This window comes from Notolepis coatsorum (genome assembly GCF_963971535.1).
Source record: "Notolepis coatsorum genome assembly, chromosome: 1".
NCBI lineage: Eukaryota > Metazoa > Chordata > Actinopteri > Aulopiformes > Paralepididae > Notolepis > Notolepis coatsorum.
Window position 1 is genome coordinate 239,131,756 of NC_140165.1, and position 19,578 is coordinate 239,151,333.

The 19,578-nt window shown below is 43.6% G+C and overlaps 1 protein-coding gene across 1 annotated transcript in view; it reads left to right on the forward strand.

Annotated features, from left to right (window-relative positions):
• The window catches only part of timm50 (translocase of inner mitochondrial membrane 50 homolog), a gene marked incomplete at its 5' end in the record, with an annotated part of 85,938 nt that overhangs the window by 47,910 nt on the left and 18,450 nt on the right, over positions 1–19,578 (forward strand). The window contains 2 exons of the mRNA XM_084320486.1: positions 15,566–15,624; positions 16,262–16,381. Coding sequence (XP_084176612.1) covers positions 15,566–15,624; positions 16,262–16,381 — 179 coding nt within the window. The remainder of the gene's footprint in view (positions 1–15,565; positions 15,625–16,261; positions 16,382–19,578) is intronic.

A 19,578-nucleotide genomic window follows, 5' to 3' on the forward strand; every position in this document is an offset into this window, starting at 1 on the left:
CATTCTAAAATTAATTCTAACATTCTAATTAATTATATAATAACTGGTTATACATGCAAAATGGACAAGAACACTGGAACTGGAAATCTTAAAAAAATCTTCAAACGGGGACTGACTTCGCATATAGACTAGGCATTTACAGCTGTTCCAATGTAAATGTGCCTTCCTCCGTGCACTTTCGCCCGCTCTGAAGTCGGAGTCGGTGTGCCAGGCCACGCGTGCGATCTCTCACGACACCCGCGAGTGCCTGAGTGCGCGACTGGTCTGTTTGCGCCGTCATGCTCTCTTCATTCCTCTCTCCCTTATGCTCTCTCCCCCATGCTCTCTCCATTCCTCTCCCTCATGCTCTCCATTCCTCTCTCCCTCATGCTCTCTCCATCCTCTCCCTCATGCTCTCTTCATTCCTCTCTCCCTCATGCTCTCTCTCCCCCATGCTCTCTCCATTCCTCTCCATCATGCTCTCTCCATTCCTCTCTCCCTCATGCTCTCTCCATTCCTCTCTCTCTCATGCTCTCTCCATCCTCTCCCTCATGCTCTCCATCCCCCTCCCTCATGCTCTGTCTCTCTCCATTCCTCTCCCGCATGCTCTCTCTCCATTCCTCTTGTGCTCTCTCCATTCCTGGCTCCCACATGCTCTCTCTCTCCATTCCTCTCATGCCCTCTCTCCATTCCGCTCCCTCATGCTCTCTCTCCATTCCTCTCCCTCATGCTCGCTCTCCATTCCTCTCGTGCTCTCCATTCCTCTCCCTCGTGCTCTCCCTTTTTTCTTTATTCTCTTCCTGTTTTCATCCCTCCAGAGCCAAACACTGATCTCCCTCCTCCCCTTAACCCTTTCAGGTGTTATATAGAATCATAAGGGGAGGATGGGGTCAGTGTCGTCATTCCTTCATGTTTGCCAGGGATCTGGGTGGTCCAGAGGGTCGAGGCCCTTACCACGTGCGTTCAGTTACTGGGTGCGCTTGTTATTGACCGGCGGTCGCACGGATTGGAAACGGCTTGTAGGAGAACGTTAGCGGAAATGAATTTTTTTTAATGAATGACCTGTACCTGATTACTACCAGAACATTCAAGTCGCAATGATTTCCCATCCCTTTTTCCCACATCCATGGCAGTGTGAATGGCATTTAGTAAGGTAGGCTGAGGTCTGCTAAAACATACACTGTATACACCTACGAACATAGCATTAAACATGTACATATTCTGCCTGAACCACGCTGACCCCCTGCTGACCCAGGATCTGCCTGAACCACGCTGACCCCCTGCTGACTCAGGATCCCATCTGAACCTCCCCCTCTGGCTCTCCTCTGTTCCGTCTCCTTCTCCTCCTTCCTACTGTCTCGGTAAATAAAATAATGCTCATTTAGATTCTCTCATTGTTTTCACAAGAGTTTTAGCCGGCTTCAACATTTTATTGGGGCACGAGTTCTATTCATTCCAGACTCTTGTTTACAGTTGTCGTTGCCCCCCCCCACCCCCCCCCCCCCTCTTCTGCTGTGTGGTTTGATCACATCCCTGGATTAGGAGGAAATGACAGCTAGAGTGTTTTTCCAAGCCTCCTCCTCCTCTTCCTCCTCCTCCTCTTTCTTCTCATCTCTTGTTCCTCTCCTTTCATCTCTCCCCCTCCGTAACGGTCCTTCTTTCATAGTCAACGTCAGGTCTTTGTCAGTGAGGCCCAGGGCTCTCAGTGAAGGGCTTGTTGTTGGAGCCGGGCTGTTTGTGTTCTTCTCACTACAGGACTTGGGTGCTGGTGGGGATCTGTGATCTGGGCTTGTGGTTCTGATTGGTCCTGATTAGTTTCATTGACGCATATTTTTATATATACCGTACCGTGTATATATATAAATATATATATATATATATATATATACAGTACCAGTCAAAAGTTTGGACACACTTTCTCATTGAATTGATATAAATCCGTTCGTATTATTTATATACATTATATAAATTATTATACATAATAAATAAATACTGCTACTGTTTATTAGATAGTATGCTAGGGGATATGGTGGCTTGTCTTTGGTCCAGATGGATGTATGAGGGCAGTGATATTGTCGGCAAACATTTGCCAAATTTCTTTTTGCATTTGCCTATTCTTATCCTGTCGTACCCACACATATTATTGGTACTTGTACATTATTGTAAATCCATTAAGTATTTATGATTATAAATTATATAGAAAAGTGTTCCCATGAAAAACAAAAAGCTGCCATCCGGGGACGGGGGGGAGTGTTCTCACTCAGACGGACACACCCCTTTTGGATGCGAAGCGGCGCTGATTCGGAATACCCCCCGCTGAACCTGGGACGGTTGAAATAGGTGGTTTCGCGTGCGGGCCAGTGGGAGCGGGGGGGCGTGACACACAACGTTGTTACTGTAATATGCTTTCATGCTTGCTTGAATTTTGGGCAGATAAAACCACACAGCAACAACTGGACAATACCCACAAAAATGATATTTATGGGCAATTTGAGAGTTCAGACCTCAACCAAAAACAAGCATTGTGGAGCCTCACAGCTCAGTGGATGAAAACATGAAGCCACATTACAAACGCACAGCACTTCCCTGGCTCGCATTAGGCCTGGCAATTTTGTTTGCCATGCTATGTCTATACATTGGTTTCTTGTTCGAATGCATTTATTTCTATTAGACCAGTGGTGCCCAACCAGTCGGCCGTGGTCGACCAGTAGATCAATGACATGCAATGTAATTGCCACGAGCGATGGGATGTTAGCTGCTGAACAGGCTAAGCTAACTAGCGTTAGCCGTTAGCTTAGCGTTTAGTTGCTAGCCACAATGCTATACTGTTATACTGGCATATTCCATTCACGTTAGCATGTAAGCTAACAACGGCGCCGATTACACTAAACACCGCTTTTGGTGTTCAATTGTGTTGATGTTAGTTTTGTTTCATCAACAAATGAGAGGCAGAACACAGTGAATGTATCCGTTTTGTTTATTGCACGTTCTTTGCTGAAAAATAAGTGCTACAGTGCCAGTGGCTATACTAGACTAGTACTAGGCTAAGCTAACTAGCGTTAGCCGTTAGCTTAGCCTTAGCCCTGGGAAACGCTCAAAAGCGAACTCTACAATAGGGCTGCAACGATTAGTCGACATAATCGACGACGTCGATTATAAAAAATCGTTGACGAGAAATTGTTGCGTCGATTAGTCATTAAAAAAATAAAAATAAAACTTTATTTAATTTTTTATTTTTTTTGTGCACTACCTATCTTTGTGAGAGTGGCTTCTCAGGGTTCCAGACAACATCATAACATGATGATCCCATAGCAAATTTTGGACATTGAAAACATTGTTCCCCTGCAGGAGATGATGATCAGACTAGACACACAATACATTACACACGCACTCCTCTCACTCACACACAGCGATCAGAGTAAGACACACACATACACACTCCTCTCACTCACACACAGCGATCAGAGTAAGACACACACACATACACACTCCTCTCACTCACACACAGCGATCAGAGTAAGACACACACACATTCACACTCCTCTCTCTCACACACAGCGATCAGAGTAAGACACACACACATTCACACTCCTCTCACTCACACACAGCGATCAGAGTAAGACACACACACATACACAAATTACACAGTACACACCTCTCACTCACACAGCGATCAGAGTAAGACACACACACATACACACTCCTCTCACTCACACACAGCGATCAGAGTAAGACACACACATTCACACTCCTCTCACTCACACACAGCGATCAGAGTAAGACACACACACATACACAAATTACACAGTACACACCTCTCACTCACACAGCGATCAGAGTAAGACACACACACATTCACACTCCTCTCTCTCACACACAGCGATCAGAGTAAGACACACACACATTCACACTCCTCTCACTCACACACAGCGATCAGAGTAAGACACACACACATACACAAATTACACAGTACACACCTCTCACTCACACAGCGATCAGAGTAAGACACACACACAAATTACACAGTACACACACACCTCTCACTCACACAGCGATCAGAGTAAGACACACACACATACACACACACACGGACTCCTCTCACACACAGCAAACAAGTTATTTAAAGTACACTTCCACTTTAATTTGTATTTAATTTATTTATCTTGTTATGAGTGATTGCTGTATTTTTCAAATACATTTTCATTTAAAGTGGCTTAAAGATCCAAATTCAAATGTTTCATGAGTCATTATTTTAATTTGCTATGGGATCATCATGTTATGATGTTGTTGTTTGGTCCTGACAAGAGTCTCAAAGTCTGGGGTGATGGTAGACAAGCAACTCTGAGGTCATGATCAATGTCCAATCTGTTCCTCTGCTCTGTCTTCAGCTGGACCAGAGCTGAGAAGCCACTTTCACAAAGATGGGTAATTAAAAAAAAAAAATCCTTTTTTTTTTTTTTTTTTTTTTTTTTTTTACATTGGTTTTCGATTAGTCGACTAATCGAAAAAATAATCGGCAGATTAGTCGACTACCAAATTAGTCATTAGTTGCAGCCCTACTCTACAACACCATCCATTCGTGATAAAATGGGGTGGGTTATATTGACAAGGCTTGACAACAGAGGTTCAAATATAACTTCATATTTATTGGTTATTTGTTCATTTTATATCAGCATCCAGTCTCCACCGTGTCTCTGTCTCTTCCTGTTTACATTTTCGAGCGTGACATCATCGCCTACGGCAAGCTTGCAAGCTCAAAACGCAAACCGTAAACAAAACCCAGAGCGCACCAAGACTGAGTGTGTACACAAACTAGAGGGGGGAGAGGGGGGGAAGTTCGCATCAGATCTCGGAACGGACTAGAACGGAATGGAATGGAACCGAATGGGTGAGTGAGAAAGGCCCCTCATATTCATCTACTCCATCCTTTTCCTGTCATCTTCTGTTCATCCAGCCATCACTCCTTTCCCTCCCTCCCTCTCTCTCTCCTTCAGTCACCCAGCTATCCTCCTTTACATTCTCCATCCCTCTATACATCCTGAAGTTATTAACATGATAAAAGACTGTCTTGATCTATTACACACACACACACACACACACACACAAGCAAACATGACCTGCTCCCTATACGCTCCCTGTGCTTGTGTCGGGGGGTGTTTGGTTGGCGTGGGTCTCGCTCTCAAGGGAGGGGTTACAACGCCAGTCACACTCCCACGCTTCCTCTTTTGTGCATGTGTGTTCTCGCTGTGTGTGTGTTCCCCCGAGGAATAATCAAAAGCAGTGGGGTGATAACATGCGGCCTGCTGGGGAAGGAGATGTTTAACCAGCCCCCCATCTTTCTCTCTCTCGCTCTCGCTCTCACTCGCTCGCTGACACACACAACACACCCAGGAACACCAGCACGGACTCTCTGGCTCCTATGTTGTAACAGCAGGTGTGTGTGTGAGAGAGAAACTATTTATGAAGGATTGTATGACTGAATGTGTGTTGCATCATCAGTGACTTGTGCTCTGGTCTGATTTTCATTTAATTTCAAACCTTTATTTAAACTCGAAAGGCAACTGAGGTTTACCTCGTTTACAGTTAAGGCTGAGGCTACGTTTAGACGGAGAGTCTGAACAGAAACCGCAAAAGTCGTCTTACGGTTTCACTTTTAATTTTGCGTTTAGACGAGCGTTTTGGGATGGAATTCTCCGTGCAGACGAGGCTGTAACAACTCGAGACAACGGAGCCCCGCTGTCACACGATTGGCGCATATGTCACATAACGTGCTGTGAAGACCCGCCCTACTCTGCCTCTGATTCGCAGACTGTGGGTGGGGAATGTGATTGGACCAAAGCAGAGTCACTCACAGACAGTGGGTCCAGTCACGCCGCGGGACATATTCTTGTGTATTTAAAAGTACTGCCAATGTAGCCTTCAGGTGATCGCCATGGATAGAATCAGACATGCCTTATTTACGCTTCTAGGCTACTGGCGCATGCCTGTGATGTAAGCAGTACACGCGACGAGAGCCTTGACAACCCTTTCGTCATCGTTTTATGCGGTTTGACAGTTTAGATGAGAGCGCAAAGGTTTAGTGTTTCTAGGAATTCCACCCTGGAAGGTGGTCTCACTTTTTTACGGTTTCACCCCGTAAAAACGCCGTTTCCGTATAAACGAAAGGCACATCCGAATTTTTTTTTTTGCGGATTCACCTGCTAGCGTTTCCGTCTAAACGGGGCCTGAGTGTACATACAGAAATAAGCAAATAAATCACACCGCATAAAAATCATAACAATAAGACAACAAGATGAGCCAAAGAGCAAGGATAACTAATCAATTAAAATACATACAACTTGATTGACAAAGGTTGGAGATCAAGGTTTTATGTACTCTGCAATAGAGATCTATAGTGTAGGACTTCAAATTTGCAAAGCTTTATAAATGAGAAACCGTGCCAGTAGCTACAAACCAACAGTTCTTCTTATCCGTAATTTTTGGTTCTTGAGAGCAACTATGGTTTTGATCATTTGTCCCAGTTGTTGAATCCCATCCAAGCGGTCTGGTGACCAGAAGGTTGCTGCTTCCATCGCTGGACCCACAGAAAAATCTAGGTAGAAGAAGAGAATTGAAGGTTGAAGTCCCCTTGAGCAAGGCACTTGACCTCTACCTCCACATGCTCCAGTGGAGCTGCTCAGTGGCCCAACAGTAGAACACCAGTAATAATAATAATAACTTTATTTGTATAGCACTTTTCATACAGAGGTTGCAGTTCAAAGTGCTTCACAACAGTAAAAAATACAGGCATAAGCGCCAAGCGGGCATAAAAAGATAGACAGGTAGCAAGGTATGGCAAATCACAGTGTTTCACATTAGGATCTAGCATCCCAATAGGCTCTCCGCTTACAGTTTTCAGTAACACAAATAGTAAAAATAGTTTAATATGATTCAGTTTAAAAATAGTCAAAAAATTATAAAATAGAACGGACATAAAAAATACAGGCATGAGCAAGGTATGGCAAATCAGTGTTTCACATTAGGATCTAGCATCCTAATAGGCTCTCTATTCAGTAATACAAATAATCACAGTGTTTCACATTTGGATCTAGCAAATAATATATTTTTTTAAATGATTCAGTTTAAAAATAGTCATCAGTAAGAAGTAAAAAGTGCAATAACCGACACATGAATTTGATAGGCAGTGTATAAGAGTAGGCAGGGTAAGAATAGTGCAGGTAAATACAAGTTGTGTCAGGATATCCCTGATGTTTCCTCTTGCCACTAGGTGGTAGCAGATATCTATAAGTGAAATGCCTGAGCAAAGAGAGGTTTTAAGCTGTCTTTTAAAGATGTCTAGCGAGTTGGCTTCCCTGATGTTTTGGGGTAGTTTGTTCCATAGTTTTGGGGCATAGTTGATAAAGGCTGCATTACCGATCCTCTTTTGACTGCTTCTGGGAGCCTCTAGTAGTCCAGCAGCTGATGATCGCAGTGTTCTTGCTGGTGTGTAATTTATTAGAGTAGTTACTTCTCTTCCTTTTAACCTGTTTTCCTGTTTGGTATCAACCATCCCTGCTGCAGCTCCGATTCTCCACTCACTCACTCACTCACGCCCTTCACCTGCTGCCCCACTACCTGCCTCTTCACTCAATATTAATGTTTACAAGTGATTCTACAACTTTCTTCATCATCTCCACCTCTCCATCCCTCCTCTCTTCCTCCACCTCTCGGTCTCTCCATCCCTCCTCTCTTTCTCCATCCCTCCTCTTATTCTCCACCTCTTTCTCCATCCCTCCTCTCTTCCTCCACCTCTGTCTCTCCACCTCTCCATCCCTCCTCTTTCTCCATCCCTCCTCTTTCTCCATCCCTCCTCTCATTCTCCACCTCTTTCTCCACCCCTCTCTTCCTCCACCTCTGTCTCTCCACCTCTCCATCCCTCCTCTTTCTCCATCCCTCCTCTCATTCTCCACCTCTTTCTCCACCCCTCCTCTCTTCCTCTCATTCTACACCTCTCTCACATCACTCCTCTCTTCCTTCAACTCTCTAACCTTCCCTCTGCTCCATCTCCATCCCTCCTATATGTCCTCAGCTAACCCCCCCCCCCTCACACACACGCACACACACACATGCTCATAGAAACTCATAGAAACAACAGTCCCAGGAGACTCAATCCCCCAGAGTTCATAGCAGCGTGCTGTATGAGGAAGGAGAAGCCATCTGCCACAGTCCACCCCTGCTGCTGTGATGATGTGCTGTGTGTGTGTGTGTGTGTGTATGCGCACATATCTTTGTGTACATGTGCCAATCTTTGTTATGTGTTTGTGTGTGTGTAGGAGCGTGCGTGTTTGGGACATAGTCCTGTGTGTGTGTATCCTGCAATTGCGCTCCTATCTGCCATAATGAGCCTGGGGCCTCTTGGGAAATAGAGTGCTTTATTATTATTAGTCATTAGTCCTATGGACAGCTGTAGGCATTATTAGCACCTCTATCTTTATTCAGATCAGCAGGGCATTCCTCTCTGGTTCATCGATTGGCTTGGAGGCATGCGTCAGGGTTTAGGGTTAAGTTATTGACACAGGATTTGTTTAACTGATCTCAGGTCTGATAACATTTACACATTCATATTCAGGGTTCTAGCTAATATCCTGGTTCATGTCTCTGATGGGATAAGTCACCTTGTTTGTTGTTTTGGTTTGCATCTTCAAATCTATTAGTCTTGGAAGTTGAGGTATAAAGAGTGGATGGATCGGCGATATAATAGATCTGGCTCTATTCTAATAATTCTGCCAATAGAGCCAGATCCATTCTTTCTATGGATAACCATCCTTAACATCACATCACTTCCAGTTGCTGTCATCTGGCGTCAAGAATTGGGACTAATGGTTTCACTGATGGTTGCAATGAATCTCTACTGAATTCTGGACTTATATTCTGTCCTGCAGAAGCTAACCGCAGTAACTATACTGGCCTGCAGAAGCTAACCACAGTAGCTACAGTGAAACTGAGAAAAATTGCTTTAAAGTTCTTTGACTATCCAGTGATTTTGTAGTTACTGTGATTCTTTATACCCTTTTTCTCTTAAAACAGAGCAAGATTGAACTTTGAAACTTTCTTGCAAGGTCAAATAGATATTGAGAAGTTAAATTTCACTCATCAATTTAGAAAATAATTGTTGTTACAGTATAGTTTAGGTATTTTTTCACTTGCACTCTTATGTGATTTCCATGCTTCTGCATGCTGTGTAAATGCAATTTGGTATGTATAGATTCAGTCTCGATATCCCTGGCTGCACAGCAATTCTCTCCTCCCGAGATAATAAAGATGACCTTGACCTAGACTACAAAGACAACCCTGGGTCGCACCCAGAGAGTTCTATTCTGTAGGTCCCATGCCATCGAGTCAGCCTTCATTAAGACTGATGATGATGCATGTCGGCGCGGCCCAGCCAGGCCTGTGACAGCACAGCACGGCTTGGTTTGATTAAGATCAAATGCCCCCCCGGCTTGGTCCAATGGTGATGTGCCAAAACTCGGCTTGGCTTGGATCTGGTTGAGGTGTGATGTCACCTGGTTATCTCCCCATCTGAGCACAGATGGGTTCTGGTTCATTAAGGTGAAGATGTCACCTAGCTAGGTGTATCTAACATGCACCATTAACACAGTTTAGCTTGGCTTGGCTTAGTGTAGCTTATTAACACATTGAATGCCCATAACGAGATTTCTTGGGTTATCACCCCGCGGGTTGAATGCCCATAACGAGAATTCTCGTTTTTTTTTATTTTTATTAGCGATCTGAATTCATATTTCATCAACCGAGTCTACCGTTGGTAAGCCTGCCCCACCAGGCGCTCAGATGTGAAAAAAGCGCCCCCTATCGTCTCCCAGATGGCAACGCACCCTTTTGGATTGGACTCAATGAAAATGGACGGGGAAAAAAATCCGGAATCCACATTTGACCTCTCACGCATGCAACCGGAGCCGATCAGACCCATCCTGGACCCTCAGCACAGTGTGTAATATGTGTTTTAGAGTATACGCGTGGGATCAATAAAAGGATCCATTTCTGTAATGGCGATCAGGAATTGGAATAATCCATTTGGCTTAGGGGCGGTGGACGGTATGGTCTAAAATGTATATCACAGTATAATTTGAAGCATAGACGGTAACGGTATATATCACGGTATCAGTGTTTCCGTTAGAATTTGTTTTGCCTGATAGGCAGGCTATATAAATAATGACATCCTCAAGGCATGTAGATTTATAATATTTTAACTTAAAACTAGAGTTGTTCCGATACCGATACCAGTATCGGAAATGCCGCCGATACTGCCTAAAATGCTGGTATCGGTATCGGCGAGTACCCTCTAATGTTGCGCTCCGATACCATATGACGTAATTTATCAACAACACTGCGGACGTTGGGCTCTGTAGATATACCCTACTCGCTGAGTGAGCATTATAAAACAAACATGTGCTTAATCGACCGTGAATTAAAGTGTCAATTGCCATTTGTCATTTTAACAGCAGAGCAGATACTTTCTTAAAATGCCATCGTCCCGACAGAGCGCTGTTGACAGGGAGCTCTGATGAGTTCGCTTGGTGGCTGGTGTTATTAGCATTGAACAGCTAACCGAAAGCTAGCTTTGACGTTACCTTGGCTAAAGTTGGGGCTATTCATAATCCAGCAATAATGGCTGCAGACCTGCAAGCAAAGTACAGTAAGTTGGCAAAGGAGTATTCCAAGTTAAATCACAATGTCACCAGTAACGTTACAGTCTTCTATGGTCTTCCCATATACCGGTAGCTCATGCTAGCTAGCCTAGCTCACGGTAACGTCGTCATTGCACAATTGCACGTCGCGTACACAATTAATGACATGTTGCGGACAGCCATATCGGCGACAATGTTTGAATGAATGAATGAATGAAAACTTTATTTAACAGATTGCAGAATGGGTACAATACAGTACGGCTCAATACATACAATTGTTAAGGGGATGCAGACCTGAGAAAGACGTTTGTCTTGTTTCCATCAGGGTCCCCCATTTAGCTTTTAGTACCAAATGATAAGAGTCTGAGGCGGAGTCTCAAAAGAGAATGTTGAATATTTATTGTGCAAAAATCACAACAGTTCCTCTGCTACTTCAACGGAGCCTTGTAGACTGAGTAGGGTATATCTGCAGAGCCACTGGGTAGCGAGTGCAAAGCGAGTGGATCGTTGGAGTAGGGTATATCTGCAGTGCTGCAGCCCCATACTCATTGATTAATGATACTAATACAAATCTATACAATCACCTGTTGAATAAATACCATTACTTTCTAGTTATTACTAAAAAACAGTATATATAAAACAGTATCTGTAAAAAAAAATATATATATATATAATTTATATACTTTTTTTTTTTTTTTTTTTTTTTTAATGTATGCACTGGTATCGGATAAGTATCGGTATCGGCCGATACCCAAAGCTTAGGTATCGGAATCGGATCGGAAAGGAAAAAATGGTATCGGAACATCTCTACTTAAAACTAGGCTACTTTTGCGTATACAGTCATTATATTCCAAATAAAATAAGTCCCGAGTCGAGACTCTGTGCTGCTCCCAACGAATCCCAATAGTATGCAACTGCAGAGCCGCAGAGTAGGGGCGCTTTCAGGTCCGGTCACAGGCCCGGCTCAACAGCGCCCCCCACCCAACGGCTGAATTGCCAATGGCTGAATTGGAGTACTGCACTGTGCCGGTACAGATGGGTGGGTTATGGTGGATTCTGCGGCTCTGCAGCTGCATATGCTTCTCGCAAAATCCAGCATCCAGCCCCGCTGCCCAGCCGTCGTTATCAGAACACTACACACATATCATAATGTTCACAGCAAACTGTAGTTGATCACCAGGTATGTTTTATTAATGTAGAATAATTCATATAAGAAAAACGATAGGGAAATCTCTTACCTTTCTCCACTGGTTAAAAATGCCAGGAACTGAAATTGAAACGTGCTGTGCGCCGCGGTGATACGTGTTTATTATGAAATGACAATTGCGTGTTGACACGCCCACTGCGCGAAGCCTCCTAAATAACTTTTTCCAGTTTGCACATATCTATTATCTATGACTAATTCTATCTATTTTTAGGGGCAAATGCGAGTGAAATAGTCGCGCTGTGGTTACATGACGTCATTGCTATTTTAGAGCTGCTCTACCGGTTACAAGGTATAGTCAAAATCCATACCGTAGAGCAAATTCATACCGTTTATACCGTCCACCCCTAATTTGGATACCATCTGATCTCGGGTAAGGAATCTATTTTACCAGTCTTAGGATAATCAGACCGTTTTCACGGAGATATAAGCTTTTCCCCTATAATGTGATATGGCTGTTTGACTGTAAGAGGAACTGAGATAATCGATTTTCAGCGCGCGGCACCAGCGTGCACACGTATACATATACTATCGATAATCTAGCGTTTATTTGAAAACGATTCATAAATAGGCCGAAAAATGACAACGTTCTAGAATATTACAGTACATCAGCGTTTATCAGGGATTCTTTTTTTTTCTTCTTGACAACGAGGGCTTTTCAAAATGCTATAAAACTGAAATGAACCGATAAAAAAACAATCCGCTTTGACAATGTTGACTGGAAAACGAGTCATTGATAAGCGACGGGCAGATTAGACACATAGCCATAATTTAAAACATAGATTAGGCGATATTAACGTTAACATTGCAGTGGATGGTGGGCATTCAAGCACTAAATGTGCGCCCCCTGCTGGGCACTGAAAGTGTTAATGTAAAATCAATTGATCGATGGCAATAGCTAAAAATGACAAAATCCCCATTAATCTTGACCAGCTAAGCCCTCCGGCCCTCTCTTTACATAGCAGTAAAGTAGGACTGTTTGGTTTCGGAGTCTATTTTCACTTTAACACAGATGGCTTGGTTAGGCTTGGCTTGGCTTGGTTTGGCATGGTAAGGTGAAAGGGTATCTCTGGCTCTCTAGGTCTAGACACACTTATTGAACCTGCTGAGATGTTATCTCACGGTTGTACTGCTGACACTGGTGTCCTCTGGGAGATATTCTAGGTTTTATTGCTCACAGCAGCTCCGTCTGCTCTAACTGCGTCACGCTCAAAAACCACTGCATTGTCAAAATGTCTGAAAGAAGCCTAATGAATCAAACGTTCCACTCCTGAAACATTCATTATTTTGGAGACATGATTCGTTTGTCGTGTCAAATATTGAAGGTGACTTTCTCTGTCATCTTCATGCGTCACCCTGACCCTCCCTCCCTTTCTCTCTCTCTGTCTGTCCATTTGTCCCATCTGTCTCTTCACTCTCTCTAACCTGGAAGCAGAGATGACATGTTGTTTCTCCATTGTGACTACGCTGCTGGTGTCCTCAGGGAGTTGTAGTTCTTATTGCTCATTAAGACTACAGCTGTGTGTCCGTCTCGTCTCGTATCTTAACGAACCCTTCTTTGATTAGCCTGCCATGCTGTGGCTAGTATTTGTCTGTCGAGGCGAGTAGGGGCTGCTCTGGTTTAGGTTTATCCATATTAGGCTTGGGCGGTATGACGGTATACCAGGGTATTTAGAAATCCCGACGGTATTGAAAATCAATACCGTCCGTCACCGTCAAAATCACAGATGCGCTTCAGTTTCTATAACAGTGAAACAGAGTTTTGAGTGTAGTGCACACACGCGCCAGCAGAGGGCGAGACCGCTCTAGTGGAGCGAGTGGGTCACAACGGTGTTCACGTTTTACGGTAATGTTGCGACAGTGCTGTGAAAATACCGTAAAGCGTTGTGACGAGAGTTGGTGTGTGTTGTTGTGGAGCAACTGGTGGAGCAAGCAAATAATCAGTCTCTTATTATACAGGGCTGTACGCTAAGCTTTTTCACTAGGGGCACACTTGCCCCTAAATGAGAAATTTAGGGGCAAAAAAATTTTTTTAGGGGCAAATTTTTAAATAACAATTTTACCATTATTTATATAGATTGTTTTTGATTTAAAAAAAAAAGAAAAAAAAATATTTTATATTTTTTTTTTAATAAAATATATATATTATATAATCATACTTGTAGTTGTATTATCTGCGAGACATCGCCACCACGCAACAAGTCAAAATGCTCGCTATATGCAACCAGCTCCACTGTCTGTGTGTACTCGAGTAGCCTCCAGCTACGGCCAGGATTCTCCGGAGCTGCAGCTGGACCCTATACTGTAGCCTCCAGCTACGGCCAGGATTCTCCGGCGCTGCAGCTGGACCCTATTGACTATATTCAGCGTGCCCTCAGCTCGAATACGCATCGACTCAGTGTTATAAGACATTGATATCAGGACCTATCTGAACTATTTAGTTTAATGGGACGTTTCGTTTTGAACAGTAAGCTAACGCGAGCTATCATGCACTACTAGACTTGCTGGAGCATTTGTTGATATCAGTAGCTAGCCGGCTGGCAGGCTCACCGAGGTCCCAGTGTCCCACTAGAGACTAGTGTTTACAACAGCCACGGGTGCGGGAGGAGCAGCAGACGCCGCAGCTCTCTCCGTGTGTCTGAGTTCAGTTCGGCTCACTATAGGAGGTCGAACGCGTCGAAAATATGAAGCAATACTAACTTTACTTTTCTTCATAGCTAAATCAGACAGTCAGCCAGTCTATCAGAGTGAGTGCTCAGTCGATTGTTCCCGCTGATCATACCTGTTGAGTGCTCACTGCTCAGCTCGCGTGAGTGGCGTCATCACACGCCTTGGATAATTTAGGAGTGAAATGCGAATGCAAGGCTTGAAAGCACTACTCGCAAGCCCGCCCCCAGATAATATTTACCAATCGCAACGGCCAATTAAAGGGGCAATTCGCGACCATCTCGTCGCAGTGTACAGCCCTGTTATATGTGAACTAAAGAGTACAAGGTTTACACAACAGCCCCCACCCGCCTTTTTATTGTATTTGTACCGTCCTGTACTATCCGCTGTCAGCTGTTTATCTCTCTCTGTGAGCTACTGAGCTTGAATAACTAGCGTTAGCTCACGTTAACTAGCGTTAGCTCTGCGGCTAATCTTAGATTACCCTGAACTAAATCAATGACTAGGTTATAAAGCATTCGAGTAGTTTTCACTGCACATAGAAGTAGCCAAGCAACGGGAGGCAATTTCTAGCCCTTAAGGAATCAAATAGTCTGCCATGGCTAGATGCTAACGCTAAAACGGTGCAGGCTTCTACCGGTGCGGGACTACTATTCTGAGAGCTGACGCCTGACGATGATTTGTTTACTTGGTAACACGGGTTACCAACAAAATTGTGACAAATCTAGAGTCTAGACAATGTCAATCTAGACTATCTAGACTAGAGTGACAAAATTGTCATTGAAATATCGGTACACTGTAATGTTCCTCATATTGCTTGTATCCCTCCACTTGAGTTGTAGCACAGAAGTACACACTTTATTGTACACACGTCATTGTTGAATCAGAAAGGCTTCTTGAATATACTTTATATACAGATTCTATCCTAATACAAATCCAGGTCTGTCATGCCAGCTACAGTTCTATCTCAGTTGTCTGGTGATTATCCATCAATAGCTGACAGATTTGTTTTTGTTGTGTCTTGCAGAGCCTCCGGTCGTTCAAGAGTTAAAAAGAACCTTCAAATACTTCCAAGACTACAGACAGGTGAGTGAGCAGAACAAACTCTCACAGATGGGATCAGAGTTCCATTTTACAAAACGTTAGTAAAACACTTTTTTTTCCCCCTCTCGTAGGCACATTTCTGCTTCTGGATACTGTGAAACCAAATTAACCTATCTCAAACCCCACCCTCTTTTATGATCTTCCAATCACACAAGTAGTTGTGATTTGGAGGATCAAGAAAAGAGGGCGGGGCTTGAGACAGGTCAACTGTGCACACGTCCCAAAACGTCATAATTTACAGTCTTCTACAACTCTCCCCTCAGCCCCTCTTTCAATTTCATTTATGATTGAGTTACTTACAACATTGCTGAAAGAATATTTTGTTACTGGAATGAGTTTAAAAGCAAGACACGTTCTTTACCTAATACATTATTCCCCCCCCCCCCCCCCCCCCCCCCCAAATAACGAACAAAAAAAAAGATTTGATAAGGGATTTTAATTCATTTTGATTTGATAAGCCGATAAAACGCCTTCAAAGACTAACCAGACCATTGTTTCCTTAAAGCCCCATGTCTGTCCTGTCTCCCCCCCTCTCCTTCGCTCTCATTCTGAAAGCAGCTCATTGTGTCACGGTCTCTTGCTGATGATGTCATCTTTGTGCTTCCTTTCCTTTTTGTAGATGATCATCGAGCCCACGAGCCCCAAGTTGCTTCCAGAGCCTCTAAAGGAACCATACTACCAACCTCCCTACACCCTGGTCCTAGAACTAACAGACGTGCTGTTGCACCCCGAGTGGTCGGTACGTAGCCTCGTCTGAAACCAGGGGTTCCTGTGTTTTTTTTGATAGGTCTTAAAAATCTATTGGATTGGGGAGTTACTTCTATGTTGTGATAACTTCTCTGTATCGTGTTTAAATGTGTTTGGGGGAAATATCTGGACTCCAAAGTAAGCAATATGATAATATCATCAGCTTCCCTCCCAACAATGGCCATGAAATAGGTATTAAATTATATTCAAAGGTGTTAATTGTATTAAAAAGGTCTTAAACGTCTTGAATTTAACTGGTTGAACCCTGTCTAGGGGACCTGGCTACTGGGCGCTTGGTGCACCTGGCGAGAGCTTGTATGAAACGCACAAGAATTAAAATTGGCACACAAGTGCAGCCGCTTCAGTGTCTTGTGTGTTTTTTTTTTTTTTTTTTTTTTAGGCCTGGGACTTTATAGCGTATGTTTGCAAATACTTTGCATATCACCGGAGCATTTCAAGCCTACGGTATCACCTCAATTGCTAAGCATGTAGCAGCTACTGCGGATGATGGAGATAACAGGCTAACGTTAGCCCTAATACGAGCCTCCTGCTGTTTGCTTCAGACTCTGATTCAGAGGAAGAAGAGGGGGCTAACAGTGCTCTGGTGCTCTACAGAGCAGAGCCAACAATTTTTTCTTAGTCTGGTTTGTTCATACAGAATATTGAAAGAATATGAGAAATCGAGATCAATCAAGACGTTTTTTCCCCCCCCAATGGTCAACGTTTAAAATGTGATTAATTTTGATTAATTAACTATAAAGTCATGAATTAATTCGATAACATTTTTTAATAGAGTCCCACCACTAGTTTTTTTGCTAGTATGGTCATGAAATTGGTATTCAATTTAGCTCTAGGTGGTATTAAAAAGGCCTTAAAGTCTTAATTCTAACTTGTCGAAATACACAGCAAGTTTATCTGATTCAGGACGGCTCTTCTTAAACCCAGTCTCTGGGCGGTCGTGGGGGGTTTGTAAGCCATGCTTGTTCTTCTCACGTTCCTCTCGATTGAAGCCCAGTAGCTGAACCGTGGGAAGGGAACAACATCTGAGAGAGGGAGGAAGAGGGGGAGACTCTTGAGGAGCGAAGGTTGAGAAAAACATCTTCTCAGGAGCGGAGAGGAACGGGGTGGAGAGAGGAGAGGAAGGAAGGAAGGACGGAAGGAAGGAAAGGGGGGAGGAGCAGGTAGTGGGGCAGCAGGTGAAAGGAAGGAATATATCTGGTGGTTTGTGTGTATTGTGTGTGTGTGTGTTGGGGGTGTGTCTCCTAAGTAGCTTCACCACCTGTCTGCTTCTGCGGAAGACCAACCCTCCCATTCACTACTGCACTTTCAACCCACTAAAACAAACACACACACACAGACACACGCACACTTATCTGCTCCACTTACCTGGGCAGGTGTGTGTGGGAGCGGAAAGGCACGTGCAGGAGGCTGACAGGTGTGGTGCAGCCGTCACTTAGTAACTCCACACCTGGTACCTCTTCAAGCAGACAGACGGGGAGAGAGAGACGGAGCGAGACAAAGAGAGAGAGAGGGAAAGAAAGTGTGCTGTGTGTGGGGTCAATGCCTCTGGCGTGTCCTCTTTATTGTGCCCATGCACACACCTCTCCTCCCCTCTCTCTCTCTCCCAGCCCTCTCCTCTCCTCCCCTCTCTCTCCCAGCCCTCTCCTCTCTTCTGCTGTTTTCTCGCCCTCTCTCCGTCTGTCTCTCCACTGTCCTCGTCCCCAGTCTCTCCTGTTCCCTCTCTCTAGTCCTCCTTTCATTTCTGTCCTCTGCTCCCCTCTCCCTTTCTCCTCTGCCCCAGCCCCCCTCCTTCTTTCTGCAGCTCTCCCTTCTCTCCTCTCTCTCTCCTTCCTCCATTCAAGTCCAGACCAGCCCCCAGGCACTGATTCTTCAGCAGATATAACAGTGTGTGTGTCTGACAATGGTTTTGTTTGTTGTTGCAAGGGCGTATGTTGCTCCCCCCCCCCCCCCCCCCCCCCTCGCTCTGTCTTATCTGTGTGTCTGTTGGTTGTTGTGAGTGTACCTGTCTGTCTAGTTGTAACACTAGGAGCAGCAGCATAGTAAGTAGAAGCAGCAGCGTTGGGTGGTGTTGACCTGGTGTATGAAGCCATGCCCTGCTAGTGTTGCCCAATAACTACACAGCTGCTGCTGTGCTACTAGTGTTACAGGCAGACAGGCTGATAAGGTTTTAACAGGCAGACAGGTTTTAACAGACAGACTGACTGATATGGTTTTGACAGGCAGACACACTGATATGGTTTTAAGGCGAGACACTGCAGGTGAATAGGCAAATATACTTTTTTTTTTGATTTTGAGATTTTGTTATATTTTGCTTCCTAAACATGTCTTCTATGAAACTAGTGACAATAAAACGTCAATAACACACATTTAGTTGTTTATTTTACTTCATTTTGCCTTATTGCATCCATAAATGTCCACATATTTAATGGGGAAGTGCCTCATTTGCATATATAAACATAAATTTCAGAAAACTTGCAATATATTTTTTCTTAGTTTATATGTTCATAACAAACTGGGAAAGTTTCATAGTGATATCTATTCAAATAACTTTTGCCTATTAGGGGGTACTACACTGTACTACACTGTTTGTAGCCTGTGTGTAGTTCTGTTCAGTTCAATAACATCATTATTATTATTATTCAGTTATCAGGCATGTGTTTAGGTTGTCTATTACTAATGGTTTGATTAGGTTTTGTGTTTGCAAATATTTGCAAGTGTGGCATTTTACAATACAGAACTTTGAAGGCGTTTTCCCAAAAATGAGTTTTAAGAGTTTTTCCTCATACTCTGAGCCAGAAATCTCCACTGCAGTAGCACTCACATACACCAAACCTTCCAGTTCTATTCATATCTATGTTCTGAAGGTATTTACAGAAGGGTTTGTTGATATCGCATTCATACCCTGATTTATATCACATTTCATTCCTAAAAACATGGCGAAATATGGAATTTTACCATAAAAATGTACTGAATGGAGTATTTTCTGATTTATGGAGTGATAAAAAGAGCTATCCAAAATCCCCTCTGTAATAACCTTTGGCTCTAATATGTCAACAAAATGAAACTATAATTTTGAAAATGGCTTTATCCAATGTTCAGATTTCTGTCCTGGAATTATATGCAAATTAGTGCATATAGATAATGCCTCATTTGCATATTTAAACATAC